The sequence below is a fragment of the Pieris brassicae genome, chromosome 9, assembly GCF_905147105.1.
Source record: "Pieris brassicae chromosome 9, ilPieBrab1.1, whole genome shotgun sequence".
Classification (NCBI taxonomy): domain Eukaryota; kingdom Metazoa; phylum Arthropoda; class Insecta; order Lepidoptera; family Pieridae; genus Pieris; species Pieris brassicae.
Window position 1 is genome coordinate 10,000,001 of NC_059673.1, and position 13,941 is coordinate 10,013,941.

The window sequence follows — 13,941 nt, forward strand, 5'->3', positions numbered from 1 at the left end:
AAACTCTTTTAAATATTTTAAATAACTGTACAGTTCTTTGGACCGATTTTATACTAAAAATGTCTTTAATATAATCATTATGTTTGGGACAGCATAGTATAATTAAAACGAAATTATTCCATTGCAATTTGCAATACTTATTAGAGTTTCTCTTAAACACTTTACACCATTACACCGGCAAACAAAATAATTTAGAAGTCGCGAGAAACAGGTTAAAGTTAAACATCATTTATATAACATTGAAACAATACTAATCTTTTATCCTTTCATCTCGTTCAATCTCACTGGAGCGAATCGCTAGCCTTGCTGTAACCACATCTACTTGCTTTGTGTGAGCGGAAATTACGATACGATTTTGCATAAGTGTCAGTCATTAGGGTGAATTTAATTTTTTAAATTTGAAATAAATTGTATATGAGCTCAGATAATTTGTGGTCACGGCCATGAAAGAAATGTCACTTGGACTAGCAGTTGATAGATTATAAATGGCGGTGCAAATACATGAAATATTACGCCATATAAGCTAAATTAACAAAGATGCCGACCTCAATATTATAGTTATTCTGATCGCTGGATTTAACCTTTTCATTCAACTCTTGCTCCATCTTGAACTGAAAATTATGCTTTAAATCAGTCAGCAATCAAGGACATAAAAAAGTTTTTCTAACATTATATTACACGAAACCAACGTGGCCAAGTTTGAAATCTTTTGTAAAGCCAAGACTCTAGAATCGCTTATTAAATTGTATTAATAACATGCTTGGGGAAAACTAATGATATTAACAACAACAAGAAAAAAAATTGTATTATTATGTCTGTATTATTTCAACTTAGTAAACCTATTACATTTATACGAAGAGTATAACGAGAGTGGAAGTATATACGAGGATATTGGACGTGGAACCAGGATTGACTGAAATTCAGGCACGCAAACCTACAACCCTATTACCAAAATAGGGTTTGTTTGCAAGAAGCTGAGTCATTGGCTCACAAAATTTTCAACAGTGTCTTTGTGTCCAATGTGTATTGTGTGAAGTTTATTTATTTATCATTGTGCTAAATCTAGTCTTTAAATTACCCTTAGAACAGGCACGATTATAAGTGCAGTAGTTAGCATAACCCGTTTGATTCGTTCGTATCTTTTCTTAAAGTTCCGATGGACTTCCTCTTTCCAAACGTAGTACTGTCCTACAATAGCTAGTATATTATTTGTCTTTATCACTATGTATATATGTAAAAGTTAAGAAGAATAAACAAAACAAGAAACGCTGACACTCGTAAAAAAAAGCAAAACATGCAGATGCACTTATACACGCTTGAAGGCTTAAATGGAAATGCGCAGATCATATTGGCTATAGCGCGAGATAAAAGATGGACACTAGAATTAGCAGAATGAATTAAACCTACTGGAAAGAGATGTATAGGACGACAAAAGAAAAGATGGACAGATAACATTATAGAAGTAGCGGGGAAAACTGGATGAATGTTGCTCAAGACAAAGAGAAATGGAAAAATATGGAGGATGCTTTTACCCTAAAAGGGGTATGCTCCCCCCATGGCCAAAACTAGACCACTAAAAAAGAATTGTAACTTATTTTTTTTAAACTTATACTAACACTACTTATACTAATATTAAGGAATGTAAACTAACCACTTGTTGTATGGATTAATTAATAAAGCTTTAATAATAATAATATATGTAAAAACTGCTGTCAGCAATCACTACCGATCTTTTGTTGGATTTTTATTATTATTATTTCTTTATGGTTGACAAAACAAAGTGTCACAATTCTTTGATCAATTTAAACCGATAAAATAAGTAGATATGAATGACCCTTGGGTGTCAACGTAAAGCCGGAAACTATAAAAGCCAGCAATTGAAAGCAACGAAACGCTTCAAAGGACAACTCTTCAAATGACGTAGGTGGTAATTGCAGCTAAAAATCATTCAATTGGAAAATTGTCAACTCATTTTTGGACAATTTTGACTAATTACTGTCTAAAGGCAATTTTACTTTCGTTAACTTGTGTATAAGTCAATTAGTTAAGTAATGTAATTTTCTCAAATGGGTAATTCTTTCGTGTTATATTACTAGAATTGTGGGTTTATTTTAATGAAACTGAACTAAATGTTTTAAGCAGTAACTACTAAGTACCTTTTATAAAAATATCTTACTATAAACCAACTCAGAATTTTGAGGCCAGCGCGTCCGAAGGTCACCTATGTCAACCGTGAACTAATTTATTAATTACTGATCATTTATTTATATTATCCATAGCAAGTTAGTATTTAAATTTTAAATGTCAGGATATTTTATAATATATGTGTGGCATCGTAGTTTAATAAGTTCTGATTATTATTTTTTTTGCTTTTAACAAGGGTGTCTTGGGAGAAACTACTGAAATGTATAATGGAATTGGTTAAATAGAAAAACGTACGTAAGTACCACGCAAAAGTTAAATATAAATTACCCAACGTTCTAATGTACCTTTTGGGCGAAATGTAAGGTCTGATATTTGTCAAATCTTAATGGATTGAGATTTGACAAATAAAGTTTACTGCTATATTATGTAAATAATTTATTTATTTATTTACACTTCGTTACATTACAATATAAAAATGGAACATAATTTAATGAAAAGGAGGGCAACTGGCGGCCTTATCGCTTTCGAGCGATTTCTTCCAGGCAACCACTGTGAGTAAACAAAAAAAAAATGTATTAAATTACATAAGGTAGGCAAGAAGTGCAAAAATAGATATTAAATATAGTTATAAAGAACAAACTAAACAGGAACAAATAATAAACTAAACTGATACTAAATACATGAAAAACAAAAAGTAAAAAGTAATAATGTGGAATTATTTTAAGTAAAACTCAAGTTTTCTCTCCAATATCTGCAGTAGTTATATTTTTCTTTATACCGTATGAATATTTATTTATAATTAAACACAATCCTGTTCTGGCACTAACAAATAATAGAACTTTTGTCAGTTTACTCAACGGACAATGAAAAAGATCCGTTTACCTATGAGACTCCTTAACTAAAATAATTCAGTGAATCATGTTCCCTTTTCGGAAGGTTAGTCCTAGCTGTGGACGCATGAGGTAACGGCGGACGATGTCGTCGTATGTCGTACCCATCAGGCACAGAAGCTAAGGTCCTGGGCCGTTTTTTGTTCAATATCTCTCATTTAGTATCAATAATTAACTATATGAAGATTTAAAATGTCAATAAAACCTTCCACGGAAATAATTAACTACAATACTACGATACTATGATTCATGAGAAATTGTTTCCTCCATTATTAATTGTATCACGAAACATTAATGGCTAATAGTAGCTTTTAAACCTTTTATCATTTGCCTGCATATACCATAAAACTATTGTTATGTTAACGATGACCTTATCGTGCAGATAATATACAAATCAATAGTACTCAAAGTAATTATAATCCATAATATGTTCCCTTGACATTTAATGTTATATTTTCAAACTTATACTGACTAATTTTGTTCATTAGTAACGATACTTTAATATTTTCCACGGGCGTCAATAACATCAATAACACGTTCGTACTGTCCCACTTTGTACCTAAGACTTTAAGCCCGTAAACTGATTATCATCTATTTATTTTTGTTTTATTTGAAGTATTATAGCAGTATTGTAATGAACGTCGACGCTGCAGTGGACGGAAATGTGACCATTTTTGTTTCACCATCACATAAATTTCTGTATTTTTTAAATAAATTTATTTATATATAAATTTATTAATAAGTACGTGTTAAACCATTACTCCAACGTGAAATTATCAAATTTCGTATTTGATGTTTGTTATGCAGAGACTTTAACCGGAAGTATTAGATTCGATATATACTTTTAAGGTATCGATTGATGATTAAAATATGTAATGTCATTAAAAACATAATTTGCAGAAAAAACAAGTCTCGCAACTCGAACATCAGCCATTAAAAGATCCACGTAGAACCATGTCGGTTAATTAGCCAATCTTAGGTTAATTAGGTCTTCGTATAGTGACCATATCAATATTAAACACCATTTATGTTTTTACTACATGTACTTGGCAATATTAGGGGTTTTACCCATAACGAAGGTATAAGGATCCAAATAGCCTGAACTGTTTCGAGAAAATGATGGTACGGCCGTGCCATCAAACACAAAAATAATTCAATAAAACATTTTCTATGTTTTGCTTGGAGGAGCAATTTTGCATCGCACTAGAACGACGACTTTTTGTATAACAATAAAAAAATAAAAAAAGGGGCGCATATATAATAAAATAAAACTGTATCTAGATATTGCGAAACATAATTTAAAAGGAAATAAAAGACCTACCTATATCCATACACCCATTCCAACTTGAGCTTGCTTTGCGGCGGTGGAGCAACCTTCGCAGGGTCCAAGGTATCGTGGTCGCTGGGACCATACATGACCACAGGTCGGCCTCGGATGTACATCCTCATGGAGCCATCATCTTCATTGTACTGACAGGTGTGGGTGCTGGAATATAATATTCTTCTATCAAATGATGGAATCGTCGTGAACACTTCATTTTCTGTGATAAAACTTTCGTACGTTTCATTAAAACAATTGTAGTAGATATCTTCTAGATCATAAGTTGTATGTATGTATGTCCTTCATAAACGAATTTTTTACTTTTTTTTAAACTTGACCTAAATTCAATCAATGTTAATGTTATTTTATAAGCAGCATTATGTTATCTAGTCTTAAAAATATGTTAACAGTCATATAGAAGGTTAGTCTTGTTAATTATAATAATTAGCTTACAATTATAGTTAATTATCAACGTCCTGATGTTATCGGTATTAGTTATTTTATGATTTAATAAGGATTTATTTAACTTGCAAATGTACAGTCTATATCTACATAGAAAATCTGTTTATCGATAATCAAGTAGTTTTTATTTTGGTTCATATTGTTGTTTATCTGTTAAAGGGAAAAATTTAATTCCGTCATCGGTTAAGTTAGCTACTTTACTATTACGACATTTTCTTTCATTACGTGACATGAAGCAAGGCTTATTGGTTGCAATTGCATTGGTTAAAACGAAATTTGGTAATTAAAGAATGGCACAAAGTTTCTCGCCCGATTTGGGCGCTTGAGTCTGGTAGTAAATATAAGTTTAGACCTTCCTTTAACGTTTCTAAGTGTAATTACCAATTTGATTAATATTTCTTTGATTTAAAAGGTCTACAGTTGTTATGAGCCATTGATAAATGAATAAAAATCGAAGCGTATTAAAGTTACAATAAAATAAACAATTAAAAAAAACGAAAAAATATTTTCAGTCTCACAGCTGATCAGTACTATACTGAACAACGTCGAATTGTACCTTGAATTCGCCTTATTTGGTTAAAGATTAATGCAATTGGGCATTAACTTTCTTTAGTGAATCATTGCCTTACGCCATATGGTCAGCTAGTCGAGCTTAAATATAACTATTGTACTTTAATTATTTTGTATGAAACGCATTTTATTTCTCTTATAATTGTATATAATGTCTTGTCTTGATCTATTTTGAAATGTTCTGTGTTTTCTTATAATTAAACTTAGAAAATGCGTTATTTATGTTTGACATACAATACAATAAAGCAGTATTTTCAATATTCCAAACCTAGTAGTTAATAATAATAATAATGCACTTTTATGTTTTAGACTTCCTTACATAATTGAGTACGTAACATTGAGCCAGCGTTATATACCTAATATATTTTGTGATCCTGATATATTGTTTAAAAACTGCATATAGTCGGAATGGTTTTGTGTTATATGTAACACATGATTTTATACAATATACTACTTATCGTTTATTAATATTTATGTAGCTTGACAACAACTTAGTGTAAAGTGTAGCTTCGCAAATTAACAACGCCTGACAGAATTTAAATTTACTCGTAAACATTCAAACATCTTTGAACTTACATTGAGGTGAATGACATGACTACAGTTTTAAATTCCGTGCAGATACAGCAAATGCAAAACTAAAACCCACGTTGGAAATCCCAAAGCAGTTAGGCGATAGGTCTAAAATAAAAAAAATAAACATAAGAAAATAAATACGCAAGTTAAAAGAATGTAAAAAGTGTTGCGAGATTTTTAAAGATACCTGTCGTCCATGGCGCTTAAAATTATGTCACTTAATCCAAATATAGACACAGATTAAACTCAACAGGTTTTTAAGGTTGCACGAAAAACGGCCAGTATCGCAGACAAACACTAACGAACTGCGCGAGACCAACAAATCCACGGAAAATAAACACGTTGTAATGTTAACGTCGCAATGTATAAAGTTTATTGCGGGCCAGCAATTATCTGATACAAATGTCATTGTGTAAAACATGCAATGTATTTTAACATTTTAAAACGGACGCAAATGAGTCACCAAATGACGCTTTCATCTTGGTAACAAACTTGTTGGTAAATTGATGATTAGAAGACGGTGTTTGTAATGTAGGTGTACAAATGTCTACGATTAGCTTGAAGGTCAAAGTCCATTTCCAATTATTATCGGAGTTTTTAGGTTAGCAATTAGAATAAAAAGTGGATCGTCGATTAACTTAATTGACAAAATTATATCGTTAGCAATCGTTCGTTTTTGTGTTCGTTTTCGTTTCTTTACGCAGACAGACTTTGGGTTCGGGGACTCCTTACTCCAGTGTCTGATGCGATGATGAAGTCGAGAGATTTTATAGTAAACTTAGAACTCCTAAATGGCTTATTTAAAAGGATTTTTATAAAACAAATATATTTTTTATAATTAACTTGTTTACGAATGTACGTAATTTCTACGTAACAGTTACGTAAGTAGTATTTCAAGAAAACTGTTTCATTTAATAACTGTCGCGAGAAAACCACTTTCGTTGACTTTTCCTTTCTCTCAGCGGGTTTTTTGTTTAAATTAATTAGGTAATAATAGTCTAAGATCTGGCGTAAAATATATACCTTCAACTGTTTTTAATAATGATTTAGGCGCAATTACAATACAATACCCAAATGGATTGAACGCCATTTTTTAACATACTTTTAGTTCTGTTAAAATATACCAACGCTTCCAAGTTTCCATTTGTCAAATAAGCCCCAGTTCGATATAAACGAGCCATAAATACTGGTGTAATCAGCATAATATGGAACCCAGGAATCAAAGTGCCACATGCGGCTCCCTGATAGGGACTAGCGGCTATACCAATTAAATAAAACGTAAATAATACTTGAAAACATTGTGTTTACTTGTATATGAGAAAATAATATAATTCATAATTACACCGCACATCAAAAATAAAGAACATAATACAAATTCAAATACAGTCATAAGTGGACAACATCACGACCTTCTAACACTCCCGAGGCGCGATTTGAAGACCACTTGTTTATCTAAGTGCACATTTTTTTATATAGAACAGAGCGCAAACGTGCAGGAGCTACATTTAGAAGCTCTTTTCTTCAAGGACCTAAAGTTGAATTAGTTTGCAATACTTCACTAAGGTTATTTTTTTAATCTGGTATACCAGATCTTACATAATATAAAATAATTCGTTTACATCCAAATTCCTAGATTTCAAGTAGTAATGCCAGCTTCGTCTTGGAAAAATGATAACGATAAGGTTTTACCGAAATTTATATTTTCCTAACAAATTTATCTATAGTAAAGTTAAAAATATGTTTAATATTTATTTTAAAAGTGTGTAATCTAGGAGTGTACTAGTTTACCTGAATGTAATCGATCTATTTGTCATTCACTTGTGATACGTTCACTTCGCATTATTCACTATACACATATACATGTACTATTACTACTAATTCATATTGTGTTCCTATAATGTGAATTAGTAGTCCTGTTTATTCATTTCAATTTGGTGTGGGTGGGGTGGTCTCCTATTTAAACGTACATTTTGTTAAAAAGTGGCCGCAGCAACTGTACAATTTTTAAATTTCATATTAAAAACCTCTTCATGAATCTTGAACACAGATTTATATTTGATAGTATAACTCCAGGTAGGCTCCAGAAGATAAACCACTTCTTATATGGAAATTTTATTCGTTTTTACAACAAACTTTCAAGCGAAATTAGAGAATTATCATTGAATAAATTCAAACTCTCGTTAAACTTAAATTAATCAATAAGGCTTTTGATAAATTTGACGATTATGTAAATGATCCTAATCCTTATGATTGATTGGATCCAGTTATGAAATATTTATGGCTGCTTTACAAACAATTTGAATGACTCAAAACTTGGCGATAAAAGATAGGCGGAGAGTTTCTTGCCAATTCTTCTTGCCCGCTCTACGTCCTTGACTTGCGAACTGGTAGTAAATGTAAATTTAGTATCAATTTAACATCTTTTCTGTTGGCGTTCATAAGTGTACTTGGTTACCTCTATGAATAAAGTTATTTTGAATTCGAGTTTTGCTGCATCCTGCATTTGCATCGCGAGCCATATTAAATTATGCATAATTTATGAACATTGTTACTAGCTTAATGTTTAAATCACTCGTTTAAGTCTGGGTGGGATTTCCGAGGAGGCAAAATGCTTTAGGTTGATAGATAATTTATAGATAGATGGTTGGTATGTATCTGATGAGGCAGATTCTAAACTTGACTTATAAACCAGACGTTAAGTGGTTTTATTTTTATTTTTAGTGGTTTTAAAAATATAGTCATGAAAAATTGTAATGATGAAATATTACGTCATTAGAGATATTTATATAAAATAATAGATAATAGAAGACATTTACAATCGTTTTGTCATCAACGGCCTTGTCATAAAAACCCCCTCTTGTACCTATATACGTTTTTGCTAGACACGTGTGAACAGAATGGAGACTGCATGGGCTTGTTTCCGGAATTGCTTAGATTAAAGTACTTCAGATCCCGGAGGCACAGCAGCAGTCACTGATTCTGCTTATGATCTCCTTGTTTAGCCGTTCTGCACTAGGACTGGATATTTGTGACAGGTTTGGGAAGACTGAGACATATGTACGTTCTTTGGAATGTATGATTATAAATAAATAAATATTGCTTTTTATGTAACAAACTTTTAATTAACGAATGGATTCGCGATTCCTCTATCAAAATTATATATATGATACACATGTCTGATAATATAAAGATAATATTTGTTTGAAGCTAAAGATAAACAGACCATGAAGTTGTTATTGGTGCCGCCACTTATGTATGTATGATGTACTAAACATACACATATAAACCTTTATAGAGACCTTTTACCTATGGAATGTTAGAAAAAGAAAAACCCAACTCGTCAAATTGGTGTTAGCATTGATCCCACCACCATAATCGAAAACAACTTACCCATGTTTCAATATAGATCCATTTTGCGACGGCTTAGAGTATAGATTTAATAACGACTTTGTAGTTGTAAACCTATAGACAAAAATAACGCATAAACAAAATGCCAACTAAAATAATTAGCATACAAGAAATAAAAAGCGTTCCTGTCAACAGATGGCGCTATCAACGATTTATCCGATTCAAATGTAGTTAATTATAACAGACTATGTAATCCCAGACTGAAACATTAACTTACTTATTGTATTGCCTTGAAGCACTGATCGGTCCATTTTGAAAATACCGTAAACGTCATATGAATTTACAAATATTTGCCTATTTTTTGTTACTAGTAAAATGTTTGTGAATTTATTACATTATGGATTTTTTTATTTGTTGGATTTTTTGAAGAACCTGGTAGTTCGCCTGATGTTAAGTGTTACTGCCGTCCGTGTACACTCAATGCCATGGCTTGCGAGTGCTTTGCCGGCCTTTTACGTTATCTACGTCGAATTATTTTATAATCTAGTTCCATGAATGAAGACGATTGACTATTGTAAGTGTACGATCACGTTAATGGAAATACTTAAGAATAATTCTTTGCGAACAATAAGTGGCCACAGAGTGGAGACTAGTCATTTGAATCGGATTGAACTAGCTATAAAACATCTCAACTACAACAGAAGCAACTTACCTTGCATTCGGCAGTAGACCTTGCGTGTTGAAGTCCCCGGTGGAGTTCCACCTCTTGGTAAGGCTCACTCCGGGGGAGGGACTTTGATTGCTTGACGTGGAACTATTGCGCGATCTACGAAATGTTAGCGTTACTACTGTTCGGCAATATCAATAACATACCTACATAAATTACAATTGTTAAGGATTCTGGATTGAAGTAGTATATTTCGTTTCAATTCCCTAAACAGCCGCAGTATATGCTTGCTTATTACTAAAGAATTTTGGACGCCAAATCTCGCTCAAATTGGCTGCCTCTAGACCATTGTATCCCAATGCCCCACGCCCCAGAGGGGGGCAATTTCAGGTTTGTTAAGGTTAATACCAATTCAAAAATTTACTGAAATTATTTGGAATTTTAATATAGTTTTTTATTAAATGTGTTTTGTTAACAATTTCCTAGTTATTTCTTCCTGAAGCCTATCACTAAAGTTTCTTAAGTGAACAATTCAATATTTTAATATTAAATATTATGTTGTTCCATACTGCGTATATTATATTAGAAAGGCTGGTGGGGCACAGCTCATAAAACGGTTGGGAAACACTGCTCTTGACCAATCGTATTAGTTTTCAATGGCCTAGAAATATTTTTACGTTTTATATAGTTGACAGAAACAAATCACTTCAAAGATATACTAAAGTATAGAGCCCTTGCTTGACGAGAATAATCATAGGCATGTTATTGAGATTGCAAGCTTTGGACTACTGCGTCTAATATAATACTGGGTCTTGGGTACTTGTGCTTAAAACAAAATCATCTAACGAAATACTAAGCAATACTTCTAAAACGTACCTAAGTAAGTATGTATCAACATACTATGTATGGTATATATTTAATACAACCTATAAGCCCATATATCTTAAATTAACTAACAATAAAATATATAATATATGAATATGAATATGAAGAAGCACATAATTTAACTCTAGATACTACAGTTTCATAATACGTATTTGTGTAACAAGCACTATAATAAACAGTAAACCCCCTTGTAACATTGTACTCTTATAACGCATTTTCATATTACGCACACGTCATGTCTGAACCTTTATCATGATTTGTACACAAATATTACTTTCATAACATCGATTTTTCTTAATATTCGATTAAAATCTCATTTAATGAGAAAAGTGAACCATTTGTACATAACGCGTTATATGATCCTCTTATAACGCGTCTCCAACACCGAACAAATCTACCATGTTATAAGAGGGATTACTGTACTTCTAAAAAACTTAAGATTATATATAAATATAAAATATACTACGAAAGTATTGTATTAAAAAAGGTGTCACTTCATAGAATAGTGTTCGCGTACACCTCTTGCTCTTAATTTAACACACGCCGTTTGTATAAAAAAATAAATTAGAGGTTACAACCTTTTTAGGTCTGAAACTCAGATTTCTGTGTCTGGTACAGATTATTTGTCAATGTTATAGGCAATATATGATCAGTTTCTTGTGCATGGACACACGCCATCGACTTTTTGAGTCTAAGGCAAGCCGGTTTCCTCACGATGTTTTTCTTTACCGTTCGATCGAATGTTAAAAGCGAATATATAAAGATATTTTATTGGTACACAGACAAGGATCGAACCTACGACCTCAGGCACGAGAGTTGCACGCTAAAGCCAATTGGCCAACACTGCCGTCCGTATAAACTGTGAGTAATTTCCTGAAATAATGAACGATAGAAATTGTAACAAAATCGAGATTAAGATCCTCTTATCACAAAGACCCATAAAGACGACCTCTACATTCACGTGAATTCAATTGAATAATAAATCTTTATCAGCAGTTTGGTTTCCGGGACAATCATTGTTTGTAATTTGTTTCCATTTATAAGGCATATGAACGTTTGACACCGGGTTGTTTTAATTACCTGTAAGGCTGGGAGACTTGCGGCACGTGATGCGGGGCAGGGGTGGCGCGGGGTGACGGTGAAGGCGCGGGGGAGAGGGAAGACGAAGAAGCCGGTGAGTCCGACTGCAGGGATCCCGTGGACTGGTGCTGTGGGCCGCGTCTGAAAGAAAATAAATCCCCCTTATTTAGAACAACTAAATCAGTGTTGCATATCTTTGCATCAAAGCGTAAACACAACTTGACAGAAAGAAATAAAAGAGTACTTTTTATATAGAATAAGAGGCACGAGGCTTACCTAATGTTAAGTGCTACCGCCGCCCATGGATACTCACACTGCTAGAAGGCAATTGTTTTGCGGGGCCCTTACGAATCGTAAACTAAGTAGAATTGATTCGGAAATACCTCGACAGATAACTTTTTAAGAAACTCTCAATTGCAGAACGACTTACGTACCTTTGTTAAAACTCTGCAATTAGTTTTTATGAATGAGAAGAAATATAGTGAAATTAGGTAATAAATATGGTCATTAGAACGCACAGAAGGCTGACTTGCTAATTGAAAGTTTTAGAAATCCACTCACATAACGGGAAATTAATACATTGAAACAACTATTCTCACCTCTGAGGTAATGATGAAGCACTGGAGCCATAACTGGAGCTGCGTTTTGCTGGTTCCCGATAAGCGGATTGTCTTATGCGAAGCTCCCGAGTAGGTGTCCCACCCGTTGATCCTGGAATAAACGTTAATTTTATATTAATCAAATGTAATTTAATAACAGATGTCAAGGGATATGAAGTCTGCATGTAGAGAGTTAAAAATCTTTCATAATTCACCCCTGGTGCCTGTTGACCAGAACTCAATTTGCTTTTATGTATAATTTTCATTTCTTACTTAAGGAGAAGAAGAAGACCAGAAGCTCAATGACAGTAGCAGGAGATTTACGCTCATCTATTTATCAGTTGTCCTGTAATAACTCTGTAATTTACCTGAGTAAGCGCCATTTCTCTGTGTGGAAGTTGTAGTGGCTGGCGTTCGGCCTTCTAGAACATTTAGTCTTCTCAGGGCATCGGCTAGGGTTGAACGAAGACACAAGAGCTCCTCAGCTTGCCGAGAACATCGGACTTCTAGTTCAGCTACCCTGGCTGCCAACCCTGCCCCCTCGCTTTCTAGCATTTCATCTGAAAATAATAAGTTTAGAAATAAGTCGATCAGTTTAGAGCTAGTATAATGTGTAGTTTCTGTGTACTGGTTGTTTTTTTTATTTCTTTTGTTTCTTTGGAAAAGGGGCACAGACCCAGTAGTCACCAAGTACGCTACGCTATAAAGTAGTTGTTAGTAAATAGTTTAAACACTTGCTGGTTAAACTGGAAAGTTTAAATTTAGGTACTTGTGTCGTTAAAGCTTTTTATGTATTCTTAGTTAAAGTAAGATTGAAGATCGAATAACAAAAAGTTACGTATCCCATTCGTTATTAATAATTATAAAAACAAACTAAGATGATCATGCTGTGTGTTTTCAATTTTATTATATAAAACTAATTTCAAACACAGCCAACATTGTATGTGGTAGCTGTATTCTAGCTAATAACAAATCTGGAGGAAGGTAAAATTATACCGTAATTTTCCATCAATATACACATTTAGCTAACTCATCAATCAATACGATGGAAAATGTCTAACATTACTTTCATATAACAAAATTGCGAGACTACATTGTATGCACGAGTACTCTTACCAACCAAAACCGTTTATGAGGCATATACAACTTGGCTGAATGATGAATGTTTGAAATAATAATATAATTTGAATTTTAGTCGCTCCGTGAAGCCTGCAGTGGCCAGGAAACTTCAGAGCTTCTGGATAGAGCTAGGCTGGCTTAATTAGCCAGAACTTAATCACAACGTACCAAATTGGCGTCTAAGTGCGGAAACGGAGTTCACACTACATTGTGGTGAATCGTGCTTTTGTATAAAAACAGCATTTTCTTAATGACTACTAATTTCAAAGCGACGAGGACGAG

General features: G+C 33.2%; 1 protein-coding gene across 2 annotated transcripts in view; it reads right to left on the reverse strand.

Annotated features, from left to right (window-relative positions):
• The window catches only part of LOC123713921 (echinoderm microtubule-associated protein-like 2), a 51,162-nt gene that overhangs the window by 8,142 nt on the left and 29,079 nt on the right, over nucleotides 1-13,941 (reverse strand). For both annotated transcript variants that reach the window (XM_045667802.1, XM_045667803.1), the window contains exons 3-8: nucleotides 12,909-13,100; nucleotides 12,541-12,652; nucleotides 11,942-12,082; nucleotides 10,022-10,135; nucleotides 9,352-9,423; nucleotides 4,357-4,521 (exon numbers count right to left, since the gene is read on the reverse strand). In XM_045667802.1, the coding sequence (XP_045523758.1) occupies nucleotides 4,357-4,521; nucleotides 9,352-9,423; nucleotides 10,022-10,135; nucleotides 11,942-12,082; nucleotides 12,541-12,652; nucleotides 12,909-13,100 (796 nt within the window). The remainder of the gene's footprint in view (nucleotides 1-4,356; nucleotides 4,522-9,351; nucleotides 9,424-10,021; nucleotides 10,136-11,941; nucleotides 12,083-12,540; nucleotides 12,653-12,908; nucleotides 13,101-13,941) is intronic.